This window comes from Chrysemys picta, chromosome 1 (genome assembly GCF_011386835.1).
Source record: "Chrysemys picta bellii isolate R12L10 chromosome 1, ASM1138683v2, whole genome shotgun sequence".
Lineage (NCBI taxonomy): Eukaryota > Metazoa > Chordata > Testudines > Emydidae > Chrysemys > Chrysemys picta.
Window position 1 is genome coordinate 158,327,616 of NC_088791.1, and position 18,933 is coordinate 158,346,548.

The window sequence follows — 18,933 nt, forward strand, 5'->3', positions numbered from 1 at the left end:
TTTTTAATTTTTTGGTGCAGAATGCCCTCAGGAGTACTTGTGAAATGCTTGGTTTCAGTGACTTTCCCAACATCACATAAGGACTCTTAAGCAGAGCCAGGGATAGAATCCAGTTTCCCAAGGCAACACTGAACTGTCTTAACCATTAAATCATTGTGACACAGGGACTTCCTGGTTCCAACTGTCTGAGGGCATAGGGGTACATAAAGATCTGGTATCTTCATACTAGTTTGTCAATGTGCGTCATGTAAAGTCTCTACTGACAGCCTGTGTCACACTGGTCATCATAATCCTTGCAAAATGTATTATGGATAATATGTAAGGAGTTATGTATATATACTGCAAATTACGTTCTTGAGAATTGAGACTTGTCACCAGGTAACAAACAAGTTTCTTTCAGGCAAAAGATGTTTATCTGACCGGCTATATGTAAATTGAATATTGTATGATTCACAAAGGATGCCTATTTACACTCTGAGCCCAGTGCTAAGAAAGGAACCATAAAATCTTCAAGAGGGGGATTTACAGGCAGAAATAAACCTAGGCAATTTTGTTCTCCAGTCCTCAAGTTTGTAGTCCCAGTGAAAGTCTCTTTGTCCAGCCAAGCCCAGTTCCCTTCCCTATCTGATCTGTCTCTCACCTTCCCACCTGGCCTTGGTTTACCCCCCATTTTCTCCCACCCCACTGTCTCCCAGTCCCAGTCTCCCTCCTCAGGCTCTTGGTCCAGTTTCATTGCTACCTCTGACCCAGTCTCTTTGCCCAGCCACTTAGGGTGTCAAGAGAGCAAATGTGAAAAATCGGGGGGGGGGGAGGGGTAATAGGAGCCTATATAAGAAAAAGACCCCCAAATCAGGACATTTGGTCACCCTACAGCCACTCCAGTTCTTCCCCCATACCCTGGCTCCTTGTCAGATCTGTCTGACCTTCCTTTCCCTGCTACCCCTCACTGGCTCCCCAATCCCATCTGTGATGTGGAATAATGAAACTTCCTTCTCTCACAGGGGTGTCACAAGGATGAATGCACACATTTGGGAGGCACTCATAGAGGGGGGACGGTAGCTCAGCATCACAGAAAGGCTTAGCAGATTTGCCAGCTCTCACCATACATTGAGCCCTTCCTCCCGGATTCATGAGATTCCATGAGAAGTCTGGCTTTTATAGCAGTATAACAATGTCCCTTAGAGATGTGATCTGGTTTTTAACTAGCACACCTCTATCAGCACCACGCCTCACCGGGTCGGACGCGGTCATCCCGGTATTAAAGCACCTTACACCAGGCCAGCTCACCCCCCTAGCACGTTTATGGCGTATCACTGCGACCACACTGGGCGGGTTGTGGCCCTGGCAACAGCACTGGGGTAGTTGATGCACCACAGCTGGGACATGCAGACAAGGCTTTCGCTTCGCTGCTGAGCAGTAAACACCTACCCCCCCCCCCCCAGGCAAGCACAGAAAACCCCGTGCCCGGGGGGGCGCCCCCAGCCCAGCCCCCGAGACCCCGCCCCCCACGGTGCGCTTTAAATCCTGCCATGGGCAAGACAAACTGGGGCGGTTGCGGAGCGCAGGGGGGCTCACAGAGCTCTTACCCCTTGGCCCTGCCGGCGCGGCGCTGGGGGGCAGCAGCTGCCGCCCCCCTCCAGAGACCGCGTCTCTGCCCTGAAGCCGGGGTGGGGGGGGATCGGCCCTGGAATGGCGCCAGGGTCCCTGGGGCGCGGGGGGAGGCTGGGCTGGGCTGGGCTGGAGGGCGCAGGGGGCTAATGACCGGCTTGTGCTGCGCCCGCAGAGCCCGTGGCCTGGCCCCGCACTGCTTCCCGTGGTTAAGGTCCCCCCCAGCTCACCCGGCCGCGCCGCCTCCCAGCTCCGCTCGCCGCCGCTACAGCTCCCCCCGGCTCCCCTCCGCTCGCCGCCGCCGGCGCCTGCGCAGCTTCCCCGGCTACTTCCGGGCCGGGGCCCGGCACCGCCCCCACCCAGTGGCCCAGGAGTCGCCGCTGCTGCCCCCTCCCGGGTTGGTGTGCGCAGGGTCCTCGCAGAGACCCGCTGCCCTCGGTTGTGGGACCCCGCAACATCGCCCCACAGCCCCCCAAATCATATAACCCCCAAACCACCCCAGCCCCCCAAATCGTATAACCCCCAAACCACCCCCACAGCCCCATCGGATTCTGCTCTCTCACTGCCCTACAGCCCCCAACCCCTCCTCCCACCAAACACCAACCTCTTGTTCCCCAGACCACCTCCACAATCCCACAGCCCCACCGGATACCGTCTCCTCCTAGCTCCCCACCTCCCACGAAACGCTGGGTCTCACACCATACCATAGATCCAACAGATTCCACCTCCTCCCATCACCCTATATCCCCACCAAATACTGCCCTCTCTCAGCACTGGTGGCCCCACCAGATCATGTGCTTTGCCCCCAAGTGCTCTCACACCACCCAGTAGCTCCACTGAAGGCCACCTCCTGACACTGTTCCTGTACCCCATCATTGTTGCCCTGCAAGCTTGGCTTTACTACTGTCTCACTGGTCTTTCTTTCAGTGTCACACAAATGGCCCCACGCTCTGTTCCGTGTCCTTCAATTAACTACCCTATTTCCCTCAGAATCTAACCCTCTTTTCATTTTAATCCCCAATATTACCAATGCACCGAAGAAATAAAAATTTAGTTTTGACTGGATTTCCAAACAAAAAAAAACAAAACAGATACCCCACATGGCCTGAGGAAAAAGAGCAAATTTAAGGGTAACAGTTGGGCCTGCAACTTTCATACAAGTTTCCCTATGAAAGCAAATAATTCTCATTTAATTTTACTGAAATGTGGGCTGAGGAGGCATGTAGCATCAAGAACAAGTCCTCCAGTATGGGGAATTGATCAAGAAAACAAACACCTAAATATACAACCGCTATCAACATTTCTCACATCTTGCCCCATTGAGACTGAATCATTGATCCTGGTCAAGATCAAGAGAGGTTGTAATGAGGTTGGGATCAGAGCTTAACTGTACTTGAATTCATAAAGTCTTAGTTATCTTGTCCTCCAGTAGGATTGGTAAGTGCAGATATCTGCTTCTGTGTGGAGCCCTATTAAAGCCACTGGGGCAGTTTGGAGACACAGGTGTTCCCCCTTATGGATCAGTATGCAGGATTAGGACCTAATAAATTGCATTTCTGGTGATAGCTTCCAGCAACTGCTCCTACTGTGAACTTTGTAAGTGTTAGGAGAGATAGAAATGTTTTCAGTACTGTTTCAGAAAGCAAAGTTGTAAGCACCCTTTGATGTGGTATTGAAAATAGTTTTTTCTTCTCTTCCCTGGCACTTAAACCATTTTTGTATCAGGTCAGGGAAAGTACTTGCTGAAAACCACTGTTGGCAACTCAACTCAGTATTGTAAAAAGGCTTTAATCTTGACACTGTCAAGGAGTATAGTCAAAGTCTGAGAATGATACTTTAGATCATAACTTGCAGATTTTCAAACCCCAGCTGTATGACCTGATACAATAGTTTCTGACACCTTTTATAGCCCCCAAAGCAGGTACATAACAAATTAGTGAAGTTGAAAGCTTGAAATAACATAGATTTCTTTTCTTTAAAAGAGTGAAGATTTCTCCAACCTCAGATTCAAGGTTTTGCTTTTCTGATAACGAAATTTACAAGAAGAAGCGGTGAGATAAGTGAGTCTTGCTGGGATGGAGGTAAACTTGGATTTTAAACCTCATAAAAGACAGGGTTGTTGTTGTGGGTTTTTTTTTTTTTTTTTTGGTAGTAGTAGTGCTCCAAACATGCTAAGTGCTGTACAAACACAAGATGACAAAATTTCAGCCCAGCAGGCCTAACAGTTGAGACTTATGTTATGTACATCAGGCAGAGAGATAATTTTTCATTTGAATATATATTTTGACATGAATTTAGTATTTGTAAAAGGTACCAGATTGACAGCTCTGAATCCTGCACTCCTATTTATTTATATCCACAGAACAATTCAGCACAGACTGGAGTGCTTCACCATTTTAAAGTTTAATTCTAGCACCCAGGGATTAATACAGTGAGACTGCACTAATAGCCATCTGAAGTCACTGCTTTTTAAATCTGGAGATGATACTGCTGCAAAAAAATCCCTCTTCCCAACTAATAGGGTTATAATTTATAATTTGCTTTTAATCAAAAAGTCTTAGGTATAAATGGTTGTAAATTGCTTCAAAACTTTATAGTTGTCACCCTGGCTGTACTTATTTTTTGGGATAGGGGGCTTGTGGAGACGCGTAGCCACAACAAAAAAGACTCATTTACTACATTTACATTAATATGTTACTGTTTCATCCATAAAAACAGAATCCCAAGACAGAACTGAATGAAATCACCATAAGACCTTCCCAGTGCCCTAAAGTAAACATGGATGTAAGTATATGTTTCTAGTTACATTTACCGGATTTAATTTGGTATCATATACATATTCTCTTTTTTGTGGAAATTTAAAGAATAATAATGTAGTCTGGAATAAGCGAGGTGAGGTGCTGTGTACTACTAGGCTATGATCTTGGGGATATTTTGGTTGGGTGGCAGTCTACTAGTGAATAGCTTCTTCCTTTTTCCAGACTGTCATCACCTTACTCTGTGTAGTCTCTTACCATGACATTTGCCTTCAACCACCTCCCACTGTGTTGCTTTGAGGAACAGACATCCATATATGCAGCTCCTCCTATATGAAATGTTCTCTCCCCCCTATGAATTGTCCTCACTTCAGTGCTACATCCAACATACTGTGGTCCTTGTGTACTTCCCTTCCCATTAGTTCTCTTCTCTTCACCAACCTTCCCACAGATTGGGAGAATCATAGGTGACCATCTGTAGCTAATACTTTGTTTGTTTAATAAACCAGTTAGTTTTAAATGCAAAACATGTTTTGATAAACTTATTTTTCTCCCCCTTATGTATTCAGCATAGTTAAGATAGTTTTATTTAATGCAAAAAATTTAAAATGCTATTTTTGTGCATTTGTAATTGAATTCCAGGTCAGGGAAAGTACTTGCATTTCCTCCAACTGCAGGTTGACACAAATCACAAGTAAAAAATTAATTATAATCTAGTAAATAATAAATGTCATTTAACATTTTAAAATATAATAAAAATGTAGAAGCTAAGACTCTTAATAAATGTATGCTAAACTATATAATTGCTTAAATAAATGTGTATAGATATAGTGAATCTATTTGACTAGCAATAAGGAGTACCAAATTTAGTGTAAAGGCTATATTTATGTGCAAATCAATATGTTTTAATGTTCACCAATCAATGAGAATCAACCTTTCCTTAGGAAAATAATTAAAAAATACAAATGTGAAACAAAATTAAATTCAATTATTTAAATCAAGGTATTCTGTTTGCTGATTTAAATCATAGTTAAAATTCGTGATTTATGGAATCATAGAAATGTTGCACTGGAAGAGATCTCAAGAGGTCATCTAGTCCATCCCTCCATGCTGATGCAGGACCAAGTATACCTAGACCAGTGATACTCAGACCTCAGTAGTTCAGAAGTCAAATTAGAGATCAACATTATCCAAAAGAGCCACAGTAGTGTGAATTCATTGTTTCATTTACTATATATATATACACACACACTCACAGAAAAATGATTGACCAAGTATTATTATTTTATCAACTACAATTGATAAATAACATAGTAAAAGCATCCTGATTGGTTAATAACTTTGATTGGTTAATAATTAAATCACACAGTGTTTTAATATCATGTGCTGCAAAGAGCGGCAGGAGATATATTAAAGAGCCAGTTGCAGCTGGCGAGCCTCAGTCTGAGTACCACTGACCGAGAGCATCTTGATAGGCGTTTGTCTAACCTGTTCTTAAAAACCTCTCACTTTGATTTAAATCAATCCACCATGCAGTTTTATTCAAGTACCCTGGCTTAAGTCAAACCATTTATCAAATTTAAAATTAGTATACAGAAACAGACAACACTAAAAGAAATTGTCTATGATCATGGGAGTTCTGTGCCAGCAGCTCTCCCTGATGCTAGCACAGAACTCCTGTCAAAGCAGTATTGCAGCTGCAAGAAGGGCTAGCTTGCACTCTCCCACCTACACTAAAGGGTTGGGGGGAGGAGTCGGATAGAAAAATGGATAAAAATGCTAAGCTGTACACAAAGCCTAAAAGTATACCAAACTCTTGCTGCTGCAATTTTGATCAGTTACAATAGAAGACAATCAAAAAATTACACTGCCTAAAATAGGGGTTCTCAATTTTTTTTAATCTTAAAAGATTACTCAAATCAATCTTAAAAGACATATTTTCTTGTGGACCTGCTCCCCTACCATTCATGATTGTGTGGATTACTTTGTCTCCCATTCTTGATCCTATAACCTCCTTTTGGCAACTATAGCAATTGTTTGTGGCAAAATAGAGTTAGGAAAGTACTTAGTGTGTTTTTAGCCTCTTTTTATGTAATTTAGCAATTAGAAGGCAGGGAGTAGCCAGCTTGGTGAAGACTAGTGTTCTGTGTTCCATGTGTAGTCCATATGCCACAATTTCAGAATCAGTGGCCTGAGAAATTATGTTTAAAAAAATAAACCAAGTCTAGAATTGTAATGGCGTCATCTGTTTTATTTGTTGCAGTTGCAAATGGAGCCGGAGTTAAGCTTCAGGAAATTAGTAGAGAGTTCAGAGTGTCCAGAACAACTGAAATATGACTTCAACAAAAATGGTGAACTGAAGCATCTAGATACCAATGAGCCCTTTGTCTTTAATTATTATAAAAATGCACATGAGAGTAACCATAAACGCTATCAAGTTCTGGGGCATCTCATTACACGGTATGTTTATGAGCTCTTGGAAAGAGTCTGCAAGCTTCAGAAAGTCCACATCCCAACAGATGCTACAGAAGATGAACCCAGGAGTTTATTTTTCATCAGTGAGAAAGCATTAACTAATTCCTCAAGCCTAATCGTGCTCCTACAAGACCGTGGAGTCTTTCGGGCTGGTCAATGGGGGCTGAAGACCATAATCCATGAGGGCCTGGACCCTGGAACTCAAATACCATTCATTAAAACAGCCCTTCAGTGCTATGGAGGAGTGATTGTTTTAAATCCCAATGACAATTTCATTGATCTGAAGATGGAAGATGAGTGGTTAAGTTTATCTACCAAGGAAGAATCTTCCACTGTAAATTCCTCCTGCTGGATCCCAAAGAGATGCAGCAGCAGCCCTGAAGAGCACACCATTTACATTTGGGACAATTTTATTTCAAAGAGCGCAGCCAAGAATGTTGCCTTCATTGCCCATGGCTACGGAGGCTTGGTTTTCATCAACCTGCTCATGCAGAGAACATGGGAAGTGATGAATAAAGTGTATTCTGTGGCACTTATTGACTCCATGCACCACACATTACACCAGGTGAAAAATAATCCACATGTGCAAGAATGGATACAGAAACATTGCCGTGAATGGATAACAAACAGTAAACCTCTAGATAGACCCACAGGTTCCCTTGTGAAAGTGGACTGTCCTACAGTCTCTGCTGGGACTGAAAAATACAGTTTAGCACCATCCTCCACCTTACAGGCCATTTTCAAGTACCTGAAGAGCACACTGAAAGCTAAGAACACAGTAGCTTTATCTCGTTCTCCTATTGTAACAAGGAGCAGCAAAAATAAGAAGAGAGGCAATACATGCTGAAGTATTTTTCAGGACTCTTCTCCCTCTTTAAAACCACTCCGTGGAAGCTTGAAACTGAAGCTGCCATGTTAGTTTCCTTGCATTGCAGAGTGATTTATAGCCATAAGGGTGATATTGGGTTTCTGATTTTTATTGTTGTTGAAAAACTAATTGCAAGAACAAATAAAGTTATCACCAAACATTAGAAAAGTTTGGTCTTTTCTTTTTGGAATCTAATTATTGCAGTTTCAAAAAAATAATTCATGGGAGCTTTAAACTTGAGCTCTGCTGTTATTCCTGCACTTTAAAATGGTACATAGTAACGGTGTTAAGATGAGCCAGAGTTTACCTGTGTTGATTCTGGAAGCTTATGTTGTGAAGTTTGTGCATATCTGAGCTAAGTAGATTTTGTCAGCAAAAAATCCGTAAATTTCACTGTAAAGGGCAATTTGGCATATGAAATTAATGCTAAAGACCCTACAAATCTAACATTAGCCTATCCACTCACCTGGCAGTGCCCAGCGGTTCCTTAAATATTCTCCAATATTTTTTCCAGTCTCTTGTTTTGGATGTCTCAAGCACGGGGGTTTCTACTGCTTCCCTTTGGACACTAGTCTGTCATCTAAAGATTCTTCACTGAACCATACATTACCACCTTCCTCCAGTCAGAGAAATGAGATAGTCTAAACATAATATACAGTGGACCAAATTTATTATCAGTGTCATTCCAATGAAACCAGTGAGATTACTCTTAATTCGGCCTCATTTAACTCCTTTTCAGACTGAATGATTGCAGCATGTTGGAAAGTAAAATAACCCCCCGTTATTTGTATAGTAAATGGAAACAAAATGGCTATTCTTGGCTCCTATTCGCATCAGTGGGAGTTAAGGATGCTCAAGTCCTTGCAAGATTGAGCCTTAAAAGATGTCAGAACGTTAATGTTTAGTTGTGGCCTCAGTTTCCATTTTGGCCAGGATCTTTTGAGGGTATGGTTGTGCCTGAAGAATGAGTAATAGTTTCCCTCTAACTTTTTGCTCACTGGTAGACTTAACCACGCTCTGCTGCTGCTTCTAGGAATTCCCACTCCGCTGCTAGCAATAAGGGACAGAATTATTTACTTACATAGGAAGGCGGTAAGTGGTGAAATATGCAAAATGGAAGGGTTATTTTAAAACAAAAATGAAAAAACGGTCAATTGTTTGCATACTGTTCCTATTGAGAATGGTATTAAATGATCACAAGGCAGTACACGCTCATGCTTTAATGTGATTTGTTCACTCACCGATGCCACATCAGAGATACTTTCACCCTCAAAGCACCATTTCATAACCATTAGATAGTGTGCATCTCAGAGAATAATTTATGTGACTCATACAAGTAAACATGTACCTTTATTTATAAGAAAGTGACAGAATGTCTGTCTTCAAAGGGTGACCAATATGATCTTCGAGACGAATACACAAGTTTTGCTCATCTCAAATCAATATTTTAAATTCCTTGATAGAGAAGGTCATATTTGGGAACATTTTTTGGATCAATAGGACTTTGTACGATGAGCTTTCCACGCATTGCTCCACGGTAAATCACTTCAATCAAATCTATGAAGTCTTGCTTTGTTTTAAAGCTTCCCACAAATTTAGTGTGATCTGGAGACCTATGGAGCAGATAAAGACAGTAGAAATGTAAATGCCTGTTAAAGTGTATGAAACAAACTTTTTAAAGACATGAAAACTTATACAACAGAAAGGAGAATTTCGATTTAGTCATTCTTATGGCTTGAACTACTCTGGTATGGTATACATGAAGTAAAGAGACAAGGCAATATAGGAATTATTGTGACCAGACTTCAAAAACCTAGAAAAATTGGGTGGTATGACCAAGAATTTAACATGGAGAACAGAGTCAAATGTAACAATATACTGCACATCATCTGTGAAATGTATCAAAGAGTTTTTTTACACAGTACTAAATGAGAGGGTAAATTTAACTAAATTTCAAAATGGAAGGCGTAGTTCAGCATCTCTGCCCATTCATTACTTGGCCTTCTCTCTTTCAATATTCATGCAACTACTGACAAAGGAAAGTACAGTTTTCTCAAGCCAGCTCATAAGATAACATAGGCAGAGACTATGCTAATTATGGTAAACAGAAGAGAACCTCATGCAAACTGACGTACCCATAATCCACTTTCATGTGCTGTCCATTGAAGAAAAAGACAGTAGATGGAATATAACTGATGTCAAAATACTGGGTGTACACTGGCACCTTGTTCACATCCACCAAGTAAATGGCTGCCATTTTACTTAAGTCATGAGATGTCTTTGCAAGCTTTAGAAATTGAGAAAGACATGATCAAAACAGATTCTAACATAAGTAGGCAAAACATGCCAAGTTTAAAAGCACAGCTGTAATTGCTAACCTTGTTTTTTAAATAAGGGAGAGTCAGAAGTAGTGAAAGACGGATCTTTATCTTTAACAAATTTATTTTATAATTAATTCATAATCGGGTTGCTGCTTTGAGCACATGATTTTTTCCAATATCATGTTTTGGTCACTGTAAAGAATCAGTTGTGCAAGCATAAGGAAGCAAAGACCTCTCTCATGGCAATTAATTATCAGATGGAGAAATGTTTGTCTCATGAGAAGACATCATGGATATTTTAACATTACTGAATTTTAAATATAAATATTAGTCCATCTTGTTTCAAACATAAGCAGCATGGACTAGTGATCGTAGCATGAGACCTGGAAACAGAAATGCCTGATTTGTAAGACCACTTCTACCATTTGCTGGATGGCCAAGGCCAAATATTTAACTTCCCTTTGTGTGCATTGGGGGAAAAAATCAATCCTGTAATTTTCCACGAGTGCACTTCCACCATTGACAGCAATGGTGGAAGCTGTATTGTAGAAAGGGTACAGCTGTTTTTATTACTGTGTAGTCTAACTGCTCAGGTGAAAGAATCAGGAAGAAATCCTGGCTCCACTGAAGTCAATGGCAAAACTCCCACTGACTTCAGTGGGACTAGGATATAACTCCATGTCTTTATTCTCTCTGTGAGGTGTCCTGCACCCCTAATTGTACTATATACAAATGCTATAAAGTAAAGTTTATATAGCACTTTTCAAAGTTCTTTGCAAACAATGATTAAGGCTATTTTTAGTTACAGACAAAGTTACGGACAGGTCAGACACAATAAACAAAAATTCACAGCCTGTATGGGACCTGTCCATGACTTATACTAAAAATACCTGTGTTTAAATGGGGGAGGGGCATGCTGTGTGTATGTGGGGTGGGGGCTGCTGCTGGAGGGCGCATGGCGGGAGGGTGCGCTGCTGGGGAGGGTGTCTGAGGCCAGCGGCTCCAGCTGCCAGGGGCCACAGACTACAGCTGCTCCAGCCAGCTGTCCAAGGACTCTTGCCCGGGGTTGTGGACACTCCGGCCAGCTGGCTGGGGACCAGTGCCCAGGACGGCGGCTGCTCCGGCTTGCCAGCCAGGGACTGCTGCTCAGGGTCTCGGACTGCAGTAGCTGGCCCTGGAGCCAGCTGCTTGGGCGGCCCTGGGGTTAACCCCACTGGCCCATGCAGAAGTCACGGAAAGTCATGGAATCCGGGACCTCTGTGACAGACATGGAGCCCTACCAATGATTAATTTTCACCACACTCTTACGAAGGGAGTGAAGTATTCTCTAATTAGTCCACTTTACATTTCATTCCCAGTACACTAATAACTTAATAGTAACCTGGCTCCTTCTATATTATGTGATAGTATCACATGTCATTTAATTCTGTTGCACTAAATGTGTATGTAATGATTGGCATAGCATCAATAAAACGTTTTTAAAAATTGCTCTTACAATATCATCCAATTGCAGACAAACAGGATCATCATCTTTCCCAAATCGAAGAACCAAAACTTTCTCTGCTACACTTTTTATTGCCTGATCCACTTCCTTTTTACTGGTCAGTTTGGGCAGCAGGAAGCTCATCTTGATTGAAAATGGCTCCAGATATCAAACACTGTATCTAATTATTAAAAGAGACACTGTCAAAATTAGTAAACCTGCCTCCATACCACACACCAAAAAAGTAGTTGATTAGATAATGAGCCCATCTTTAAGTGTTTCCTCAAGGCAGTCTAATCTATTAGGATTTCTTTTTCTAAGGGGCAAGAGAAAAACATACTGCTCCAAATACTAAAAATTAAATATTACTACACAGTGCAGCATTCTGCAAAAGAAAGAACAGCTTACTTACATACCTGTCTGTTGGGCTTCAGAGAGAGTTGCACACAGACTTAAAGATTATCAATTTTAAAAACAACATTTAAAAGAGGCTGTGTGAATTATTTAAATATGGGGCTATTGTCAAAGAAGGTGATATATGGGATATAAAGATGTGAGAGGAAAAAAAGGATAGTGTTGTGAGCAGCTGGAGAAAAAGTAGATCCCTAAAGACAAGGGGGGAGCTATCAATTTACATTTTGTACAAACACTAGGTTGTCCAGCCACTACAGTTCTATCTAGTTAGTTCAGTTATATCAAAAAGGTCTGGAAGGGCATAACACAGGGATTGGCAACCTTTGGCACATGGCCCACCAGGGTAGGCACCCTGGCAGGCCAGGCCGGTTTGTTTACCTGCCGCGTCTGCAGGTTCGGCCGATCGCAGCTCCCATTGGCCGTGGTTCACCGCTCCAGGCCAATGGGGGCGGCGGCCAGCACATCCCTCGGCCTGCGCCGCTTCTCGCCACCCCCATTGGCCTGGGACAGCGAACTGCGGCCAGTCGGAGCCATGATTGGCTGAACCTGCGGACGCGGCAGGTAAAAAAAACAGCCCGGCCCGCCAGGGTGCTTACCGTGGCAGGCCACGTGCCAGAGGTTGCCGATTCCTGGTACAACAGAAGACCCGCTGAAGAACATACATTGTTGACAGTAAATATAAGATATGATGCACTCAGAAAACCAAGTCTTCTATGCCACAGCATATCCACTTAGGGTGACCAGATGTCCCGATATTAGGGGCTATGTTTTATATGGGCAACTATTACCACCCACACCACCAAAAAAGTGTCTCAATTTTTCACCCTTGTTATCTGGTCACCCTATGTGCACTTTACATGCACAGCCTAAATCAGTGGTCCCCAATCTTTATGGGAGGCTGTCAACTTTCACCAGATTGAGACCTCAGCTGTACCAGCCACCAAATAAAATGTTTGAGATTTAAGAGAGACCTATTAGATCACTCAGTACAGCTCCCTGCCAAAGAAGGACTGCCTCCTTCAGCACATTTTCTAGCACTTTGTCTAGTCTAAAATAACTTATGCAATGGAGTTGCAATCACTTCCTTTGGGAGACTGTTCTACACCACAGTACAGCTCACTCTCCCAGGAAGTTATTTCCCTGGATAATCAGCTCAAAATTTCTTTTTCTTTATTTATCACATTATTATATCCCCATATACCACACTATGTAATCCCTCTACATCACATTTGTTTACACCGGTCAATATTTCTTTACTGTTATTGCATCTTCTTCAACTTCCTCCCTAGTCTTCATCTAGCCAAGCTCTAATATTTTGCTCCTTTAACCTTTTCCTCATGTCAGGCTTTCCAGATAATTTCTGTTACCCTGCTCTGAACTCCTTCCAAGTTGTCAATGATGGACAACGGATGGACAGAGCAACGGATGGACTGATAGCCCAGCTGCAGACACAGCAGAGAAAGGTGCTGTGTCCATTGCCCTGTGGAGCATGAAGCCTTTTGAGGAAAGAACTGAGCCTAGGGGCTCCTCGGAGCCATAGAAAGAGGATCTGATACTAACACCCTTCCCCCACCTGGGGACATGAGACCCCTGCATCTGCAGCCTCCCGCAATCACACGGACTTCTTCTGGCCGCCACATGCCATTGCAAACTCCTGCCCATCCCCCGCCACCACTGGGCTCCCCGGTCTCGTCCCAGTGTGAGCCCTGGAACCTGCCCCGATCTCCAGCTGCCCCCTGCCCGGCGGCAGAACCCCGGATGCAGGCAGGGCAGTAGGACCCTGGGGGAAGGTGGGAACCTGGATTTGCAGCTGCAGAACCCTGAGGACCAGGACGGGAGGACACCGCGCACCTGGGGGAAATGGAGGCATCGGACCCAAGGATCGAACCGCCACGCCAGTCTGTCGGACAGAACCACTCAGCACGCACGCGCAGATCCTACCCTCTGATTGGCTACAAACCGAAGCCAATCAGAGGGGTGAAAAGCAGGCCAGCCCAGCGGCGCGGCTGCTAGAGCTTTTTCCCCTTCCGAGTGAGGAGGGGGGTCCGGCACCAAGAACCCTCCGGCTGGAAGTGGAAGCGTAGCGAGTCGGAGGGTTCTCGAGGTGGGACTGGGTAGGTCAGGGCGAGAGGCGCGTGGGGAGCGGTGCCCTGCAGGTGCGTGTTCGGGGCGGGCACAGGACGCCGAGTTTCCCGCACAGCCGGAGCCGCCCCGGTGGAGGGAGGGGGCCCCTGACTCCCCAGGGTCCTGCAGCGGGAGGCCCCTCTTCATTGGGGTCACCAGGCGCCGCCGGGGCGGTAGCCCAGGGCCATGGCAGTGGGGGGGAGGGTAGACACCGACCTGGCCTTTCGTCTGCTGCCTGTAAAGCAGTTGCTCCTGATACCGGTCCCGGTGTCACGCGTGGGGCGGGGAAGTCCCTGTCTGGATCACTGAGCCCCGTGTGCGTGCACGCCCCCACCCATCTGTGCAGTAGTGCTAATAATGTTCTCTGGAGACTGAACGATAATGTATGAAAAGTGCTTTGAAATTTAAAATGTATATGTACTGGCTAAGCATTACGGGTTAATTTTAAGATTGTTTTAAAAGCATCTACTTCTGTAGTTTTCAGTAGAAGGGACAAGCAAGTTCTTCTACTCAAATGATCACCTCATCACAGACCTGCTTGCATATTTGAAGTATATAATTTGTTAAAGTCTCAGTGGTTTGTTTTTGTCCTGTTCCACAGAATGGAACATTTTTATTTCACTGTCCTGTAAATTGTATTCTCTTTTGTTTCAATGTTGATAATTCATATTAACAATTTTTATTGTGAGTTGTCCATCAACTTTATACAGTCTATCTTTTTCGTTACATTAGTCAATTAACTTTTGCTACAGTCATAGCATCTCAAAACAATGGCATATTTACAGAATATTGTGTTTTATTAATCTGTTGCCTGTTTATACTTTTTTTTTTAATTAAAGAAACTAGGTTTAACTTGTTCTTTTTCAAATAAGGACACTTTTTGTTCCAGGTCGCATAGTAAATAAAATTATAGCATAATTTTTTTTTTAATATGTAACTTATTTTTGCTTTTAATTTGTTTACAAAGTTCAGTTTAAAAATAATAATTTGTTCATTGGCTCTACTTAGGGTTGGCTATGGGGAGAGAAGATAAGAAAAAACAGCATAGTTACTTCTGTTTTAGGCCCAGTTCTGCAAACACTTAAGCTTGTTTGCTTAACTTTACTTGTGTGATGAGTCCTGTTGAAATTAATGGGACTACTCATATGAGTAAAGCTATATATGTGCTTTTGTGTTTATAGGATTGAGGCTTTAGGCTTAGATTTATTCACATGCATGACTTTACATATTGTGAGTAGTCCCATTAGCTTCACTGACATCATAAAATTAAGCTCATAAGCCTGCAGGAGTTTGCCAAGGGCGCTTCCCTGCTTAATTGTTACATTTCAAAAAGATAAGCATTAGTGATGTGAAAATTTTCTGGAAAAACTACTCAAAAATAAATCATCACCCACATTGTCACCCCACAAGTAGAATGAGTTGTGCTTCTGTGGTCTGCATCTATGAAAGCATTCATGTCATCTGTGTGCAATGGCATGCTTCCATCACAAAGCTTCCTATCTACAAATGACATACATGAGTGATTGAAGTGGGAGGGTTGAAACATATTTAAGTATTGTTTGACTTGACATGGAATTATACACCCAGCTGATTTAAGCAACAGTGCTAACTTGTTTCCTCTAGTAGCAACATCAACTTTTTCTTTTAGAGACAGTAAAAATCCAATTAGAATGTTGATATCAAGTGCTAAGAAGTAACTTCCTGTTCATCTGAGGAGTTAAGGTTAGAAGCAGATTGAGTTTTTCTCACATCTGTGACTACTGATTTTGTTTTTCTTTTGTCTTGTTACCATTTTTGCAGATAACTGCTTGGACACAACACTCTCCTAAATATGAAGTTTTTTAATATCGTTCTGAGAAGCATTGTGAGACATCCTGTTTTTCCGTTTGCTATGCGAAATGGGACCAAAAAAGATTTGTTTTTAACAACTCCCCAGGGGTCATTTCCATGTAGAACAATGATTTTGTCTCCTGCCCTGAAGAAGCAGATTTCATCCAGCCCCACTGAGAAGCTAGATTTGGATGAGTGGAAAAATGTCATGAGATCTGGAAGGCAAGAGGAAGTCAGTGAGACATCTGAGAGTGAGGAGGATTCCACTTTAGCTGCCACAAGGGAACTTGTGGAGATGTGGAGGCTAGCTGGCAAAACTGTTCCAGAAAATATCAATGAAGAAGAGTTAAAGACCCTTATGGAATGTTCCACTAAGTCATCCAAAAAGAAGTATTTAAAATACTTAGCTGTCAAAGAAAAAGTGAAGAAAGCTAGTAAAGTAAAGCAGGAAAAGCGAAAGGAAGCAAAGAAGGAAAGGCTGGAAAAGGCTAAAGAAAATGATACTGGTGAGCTGAAGAATACTTTCTTATTGCAGTTTTGGTCCAAGTCTATGGATAAGATGTATAACTGGAGGACTGCTCAGGCTATGATCTTTGGCCAGCCTCTAGTATTTGACATGGCTTACGAAAATTACATGTCACGTAGAGAAATGGAGAACACAGTGAATCAGCTAATGGAGTCCGAAGGGCGGAATCGAAGAGCTATGGATCCTTTTCACTTACATTTCTGTAATCTCAAAGTAGATGGCCCATATCATAAAGAATTTGCTAAGCGCTATGGAGAGGCATGGAACAACTTACTTGTGACTGTGACAGAACAGTCTCACACAGATGTCTTTCCAAGAGACAAGCTCATCTACTTAACTGCTGACTCTCCCAATGTAATGAAGACGTTTGAGCATGATAAAATTTATATAGTTGGATCAATGGTTGACAGGAATATACAGACTGGACTCTCTCTTGCACATGCAAAACGCTTGAAATTAACAACTCAACGTCTTCCACTCGAGAGGTACTTGAAGTGGGAAAGTGGTGCCAAAAATCTCACATTGGACCAAATGATTCGTATTTTATTAACTTTAAAAGACACTGGAGATTGGATGGAGGCGCTGAAATTTGTTCCAAAAAGAAAATACGAAGTTTTTGTAGATACGTCTTTATATTCAAAGCGTAAAACTGATGCAGGGCGAAGAACAAAGGTGTCTGAATTTAGCAATAGTCAGGAAAAGGTAAAGAAGCCCTTTGTAGAGAATTCCTTCAGGAAGCAAACACAGAAAAAATGGTGGGTAGCTGAAGAATCTTAAGGGCAGATTATACTGTTAATAGGCTTAAATTTCCATTGACTTCTGTGAGAATTTGATGGAAAAACTGAAGGGTAAAAGAGTAACTAGAACTGCTGCCTGATATGGGTTTTTTTTTTATAACCTTTGTATTGCAGAAACTTAACGGGGGGTGGGAGAGGGGAATCCATGTGAAGAAAAGCTGTGATGATCAAATCTACAAATAGCACCATAAGAAAGAATGTAATTAAATTTAATAAAACTGTGGTGGATATAACTTCATTTAAATCCTTACTTGTTCAACACCAAATGCAGTAATGCACTTGATTAGTTCATGGACTGAAATATGGTAAATATAGGAATTGTAAGAGGCTAGTTGGATATCAGTAATGTAATGAATGTAATGCAACTGCCTCAGTAAATATTTGCAAATCTTAGCCTTTCTATCAATTTACAACTCTAATAATGTCTTGAATACTGATCTTAGAATGTAGCTGATTTGCCCATTGGCTCGTACCCCAGTGAATAAGTTGTGGTTTTGTTTTCCTAGGGTTTTCTTTCTTTGTTTTTAGAAAGATCTCATTATGATGCTGCATGATTTATTCATTCAAAGTATTTTAGTATCTGATGTGATGCCTTGTGAATGTAAACAAAACAATCAGACCTGTGGTTCTAAAATTTACTCACCTTGTGGAAGAGGTGGGCCAATGTAAGACTTTTTTTTTAATATATGTTTTTGTCCCTTTATCATATGGATTTTCTAATCCTCTACAGCTTTTGAAAATAATAAACACTGATGCTTGTAATACTCCTAGGGGCAGAGAGTCTCTTTAAATGTGGCAGTACTGTACTGAAAATACACAACACTTCTCAGATATGCACTGAGTTTAAATTACTGATGTAGGTGGAAATGACTGTTTAAGCTGTAGAATAGTTTTTCCCCCCCCACCTTTGAAAAAGCCTTTACATGTCACAGTTCTAGTTTCTCACTGCTCTTAGGCAGAGGGTATGGGACAATTTCCCTATCTTGCCCACAAAAATTTAAACAGAAATGTTATGACTTTAATGGGGGGCCAACTAGACTTTTTACAGAGGAACAAGGTGAAAAGTTAAATGTAGACCAGTTTACCTTCATATTTTAAACAGGATATCTTGCTACATGTGACTGAAAGATTCTTTTGATCAGCAATACTTTTAACATCTGCATCTTTAAAAATACAAATTAGAATCTGTCTTCCTTTTGAGAAGCTACTTAGGATGGAATCTATGAAGTGTTCTAGGTGTTGCAATGCTGAGTACCATGGTGCCCATCTTAGGCACCTAGAAAATCACAAGAACAATGCTGTGCTCCCCAAAGCTAAGTTGAGCATCTAGGCTCCCTATACAATGAAGGGAGAGAGAGAGGGGCCTACAAGTGCAATCTGCAACAGGCTAAGGGAGGACCCACCTAATCTAGCCTGTGGGAGATGCAGACTAGAGTGGTGTATGCTAAGCCCCACCACTCTCTCAGAGAGGCACGCATGTCAGTTTAGCAATCCACAAACAGAAATTTACTGCCTGGAGGTATGTGGCAGAGGCACCTAAACTGCTTCTTGAGGGAATGAGTTAGGCACAGGCTGAGGGTGGTCTACCAAGTAGGTAGATCACTTGCTTGGGATGTGAGAAACCTAAGTTCATTTCCCCACCTCTCTGCCAGCAGCAGAGAAAGAATTCCCTCCTTCTACAAATACTAACAACTGAGCTATGGGATATTCAGATGTGGGGTGCCCTTAGTC

At 42.4% G+C, this 18,933-nt stretch overlaps 4 protein-coding genes across 29 annotated transcripts in view; 2 read left to right on the forward strand and 2 right to left on the reverse strand.

Annotated features, from left to right (window-relative positions):
• Positions 1 to 1,942, reverse strand: part of SENP7 (SUMO specific peptidase 7) — a 79,372-nt gene extending 77,430 nt beyond the window's left edge. For 7 of the 13 annotated variants that reach the window (XR_010599492.1, XR_010599491.1, XM_008162865.3 and 4 more), the window contains exon 1: positions 1,839 to 1,942. The gene's annotated coding sequence lies outside the window, so the exon portion shown is untranslated. Of the gene's footprint in view, positions 1 to 1,586; positions 1,654 to 1,838 lie in introns of those variants that run through there. The other 6 variants (XR_010599493.1, XM_065588049.1, XM_065588039.1 and 3 more) reach the window with 3 other exon arrangements.
• Positions 1 to 7,867, forward strand: part of LOC101940241 (putative protein ARB2BP) — a 260,593-nt gene extending 252,726 nt beyond the window's left edge. Inside the window, exons 1-4 of one of the 7 annotated variants that reach the window (XM_005283554.4) lie at positions 1,870 to 2,005; positions 3,591 to 3,689; positions 4,327 to 4,392; positions 6,628 to 7,867. In XM_005283554.4, coding sequence (XP_005283611.2) covers positions 3,684 to 3,689; positions 4,327 to 4,392; positions 6,628 to 7,686 — 1,131 coding nt within the window. In that variant the 5' untranslated portion in view covers positions 1,870 to 2,005; positions 3,591 to 3,683 and the 3' untranslated portion in view covers positions 7,687 to 7,867. Of the gene's footprint in view, positions 1 to 1,869; positions 2,006 to 3,117; positions 3,278 to 3,590; positions 3,690 to 4,326; positions 4,393 to 6,627 lie in introns of those variants that run through there. The other 6 variants (XM_065588172.1, XM_065588181.1, XM_065588155.1 and 3 more) reach the window with 6 other exon arrangements.
• Positions 7,868 to 9,038: 1,171 nt separating this feature from the next.
• TXNL4B (thioredoxin like 4B) lies at positions 9,039 to 13,993 on the reverse strand. 4 transcript variants are annotated; one of them, XM_005283552.5, is made up of 4 exons: positions 13,777 to 13,993; positions 11,524 to 11,692; positions 9,843 to 9,994; positions 9,039 to 9,320 (listed from the first exon to the last, which is right to left on the reverse strand). In XM_005283552.5, the coding sequence occupies exons 2-4, from the start codon at positions 11,653 to 11,655 to the stop codon at positions 9,155 to 9,157; spliced, it is 450 nt and encodes a 149-aa protein (XP_005283609.1). In that variant the 5' UTR covers positions 11,656 to 11,692; positions 13,777 to 13,993; the 3' UTR covers positions 9,039 to 9,154. The 4 variants fall into 4 exon arrangements, with proteins under 4 accessions (XP_005283609.1, XP_023959092.1, XP_005283610.1 ...); XM_024103324.3 differs by having other exon boundaries at positions 13,724 to 13,858; XM_005283553.5 differs by lacking the exon at positions 13,777 to 13,993 and adding an exon at positions 13,499 to 13,616.
• On the forward strand, positions 13,889 to 17,966 carry TRMT10C (tRNA methyltransferase 10C, mitochondrial RNase P subunit). 5 transcript variants are annotated; one of them, XM_005283547.3, is made up of 2 exons: positions 13,889 to 14,081; positions 15,850 to 17,966. In XM_005283547.3, the coding sequence occupies exon 2, from the start codon at positions 15,881 to 15,883 to the stop codon at positions 17,180 to 17,182; it is 1,302 nt and encodes a 433-aa protein (XP_005283604.1). In that variant the 5' UTR covers positions 13,889 to 14,081; positions 15,850 to 15,880; the 3' UTR covers positions 17,183 to 17,966. The 5 variants fall into 5 exon arrangements, with proteins under 5 accessions (XP_005283604.1, XP_005283606.1, XP_065444162.1 ...); XM_005283549.4 differs by having other exon boundaries at positions 13,899 to 14,039; XM_065588090.1 differs by having other exon boundaries at positions 13,959 to 14,029.
• Positions 17,967 to 18,933: the final 967 nt, after the last annotated feature.

Coding starts and splice junctions, on each gene's coding strand:
- TXNL4B (XM_005283552.5), bottom strand. CDS start 11,655: ATGAGCTTCCTGCTGCCCAAACTGACCAGTAAAAAGGAAGTGGATCAG. Junction 9,995..11,523: donor GTCTGCAATTGGATGATATT/GTAAGAGCAATT, acceptor CAATTTCTAAAG/CTTGCAAAGACATCTCATGA. Junction 9,321..9,842: donor CACATGAAAGTGGATTATGG/GTACGTCAGTTT, acceptor TCTGCTCCATAG/GTCTCCAGATCACACTAAAT.
- TRMT10C (XM_005283547.3), top strand. CDS start 15,881: ATGAAGTTTTTTAATATCGTTCTGAGAAGCATTGTGAGACATCCTGTT.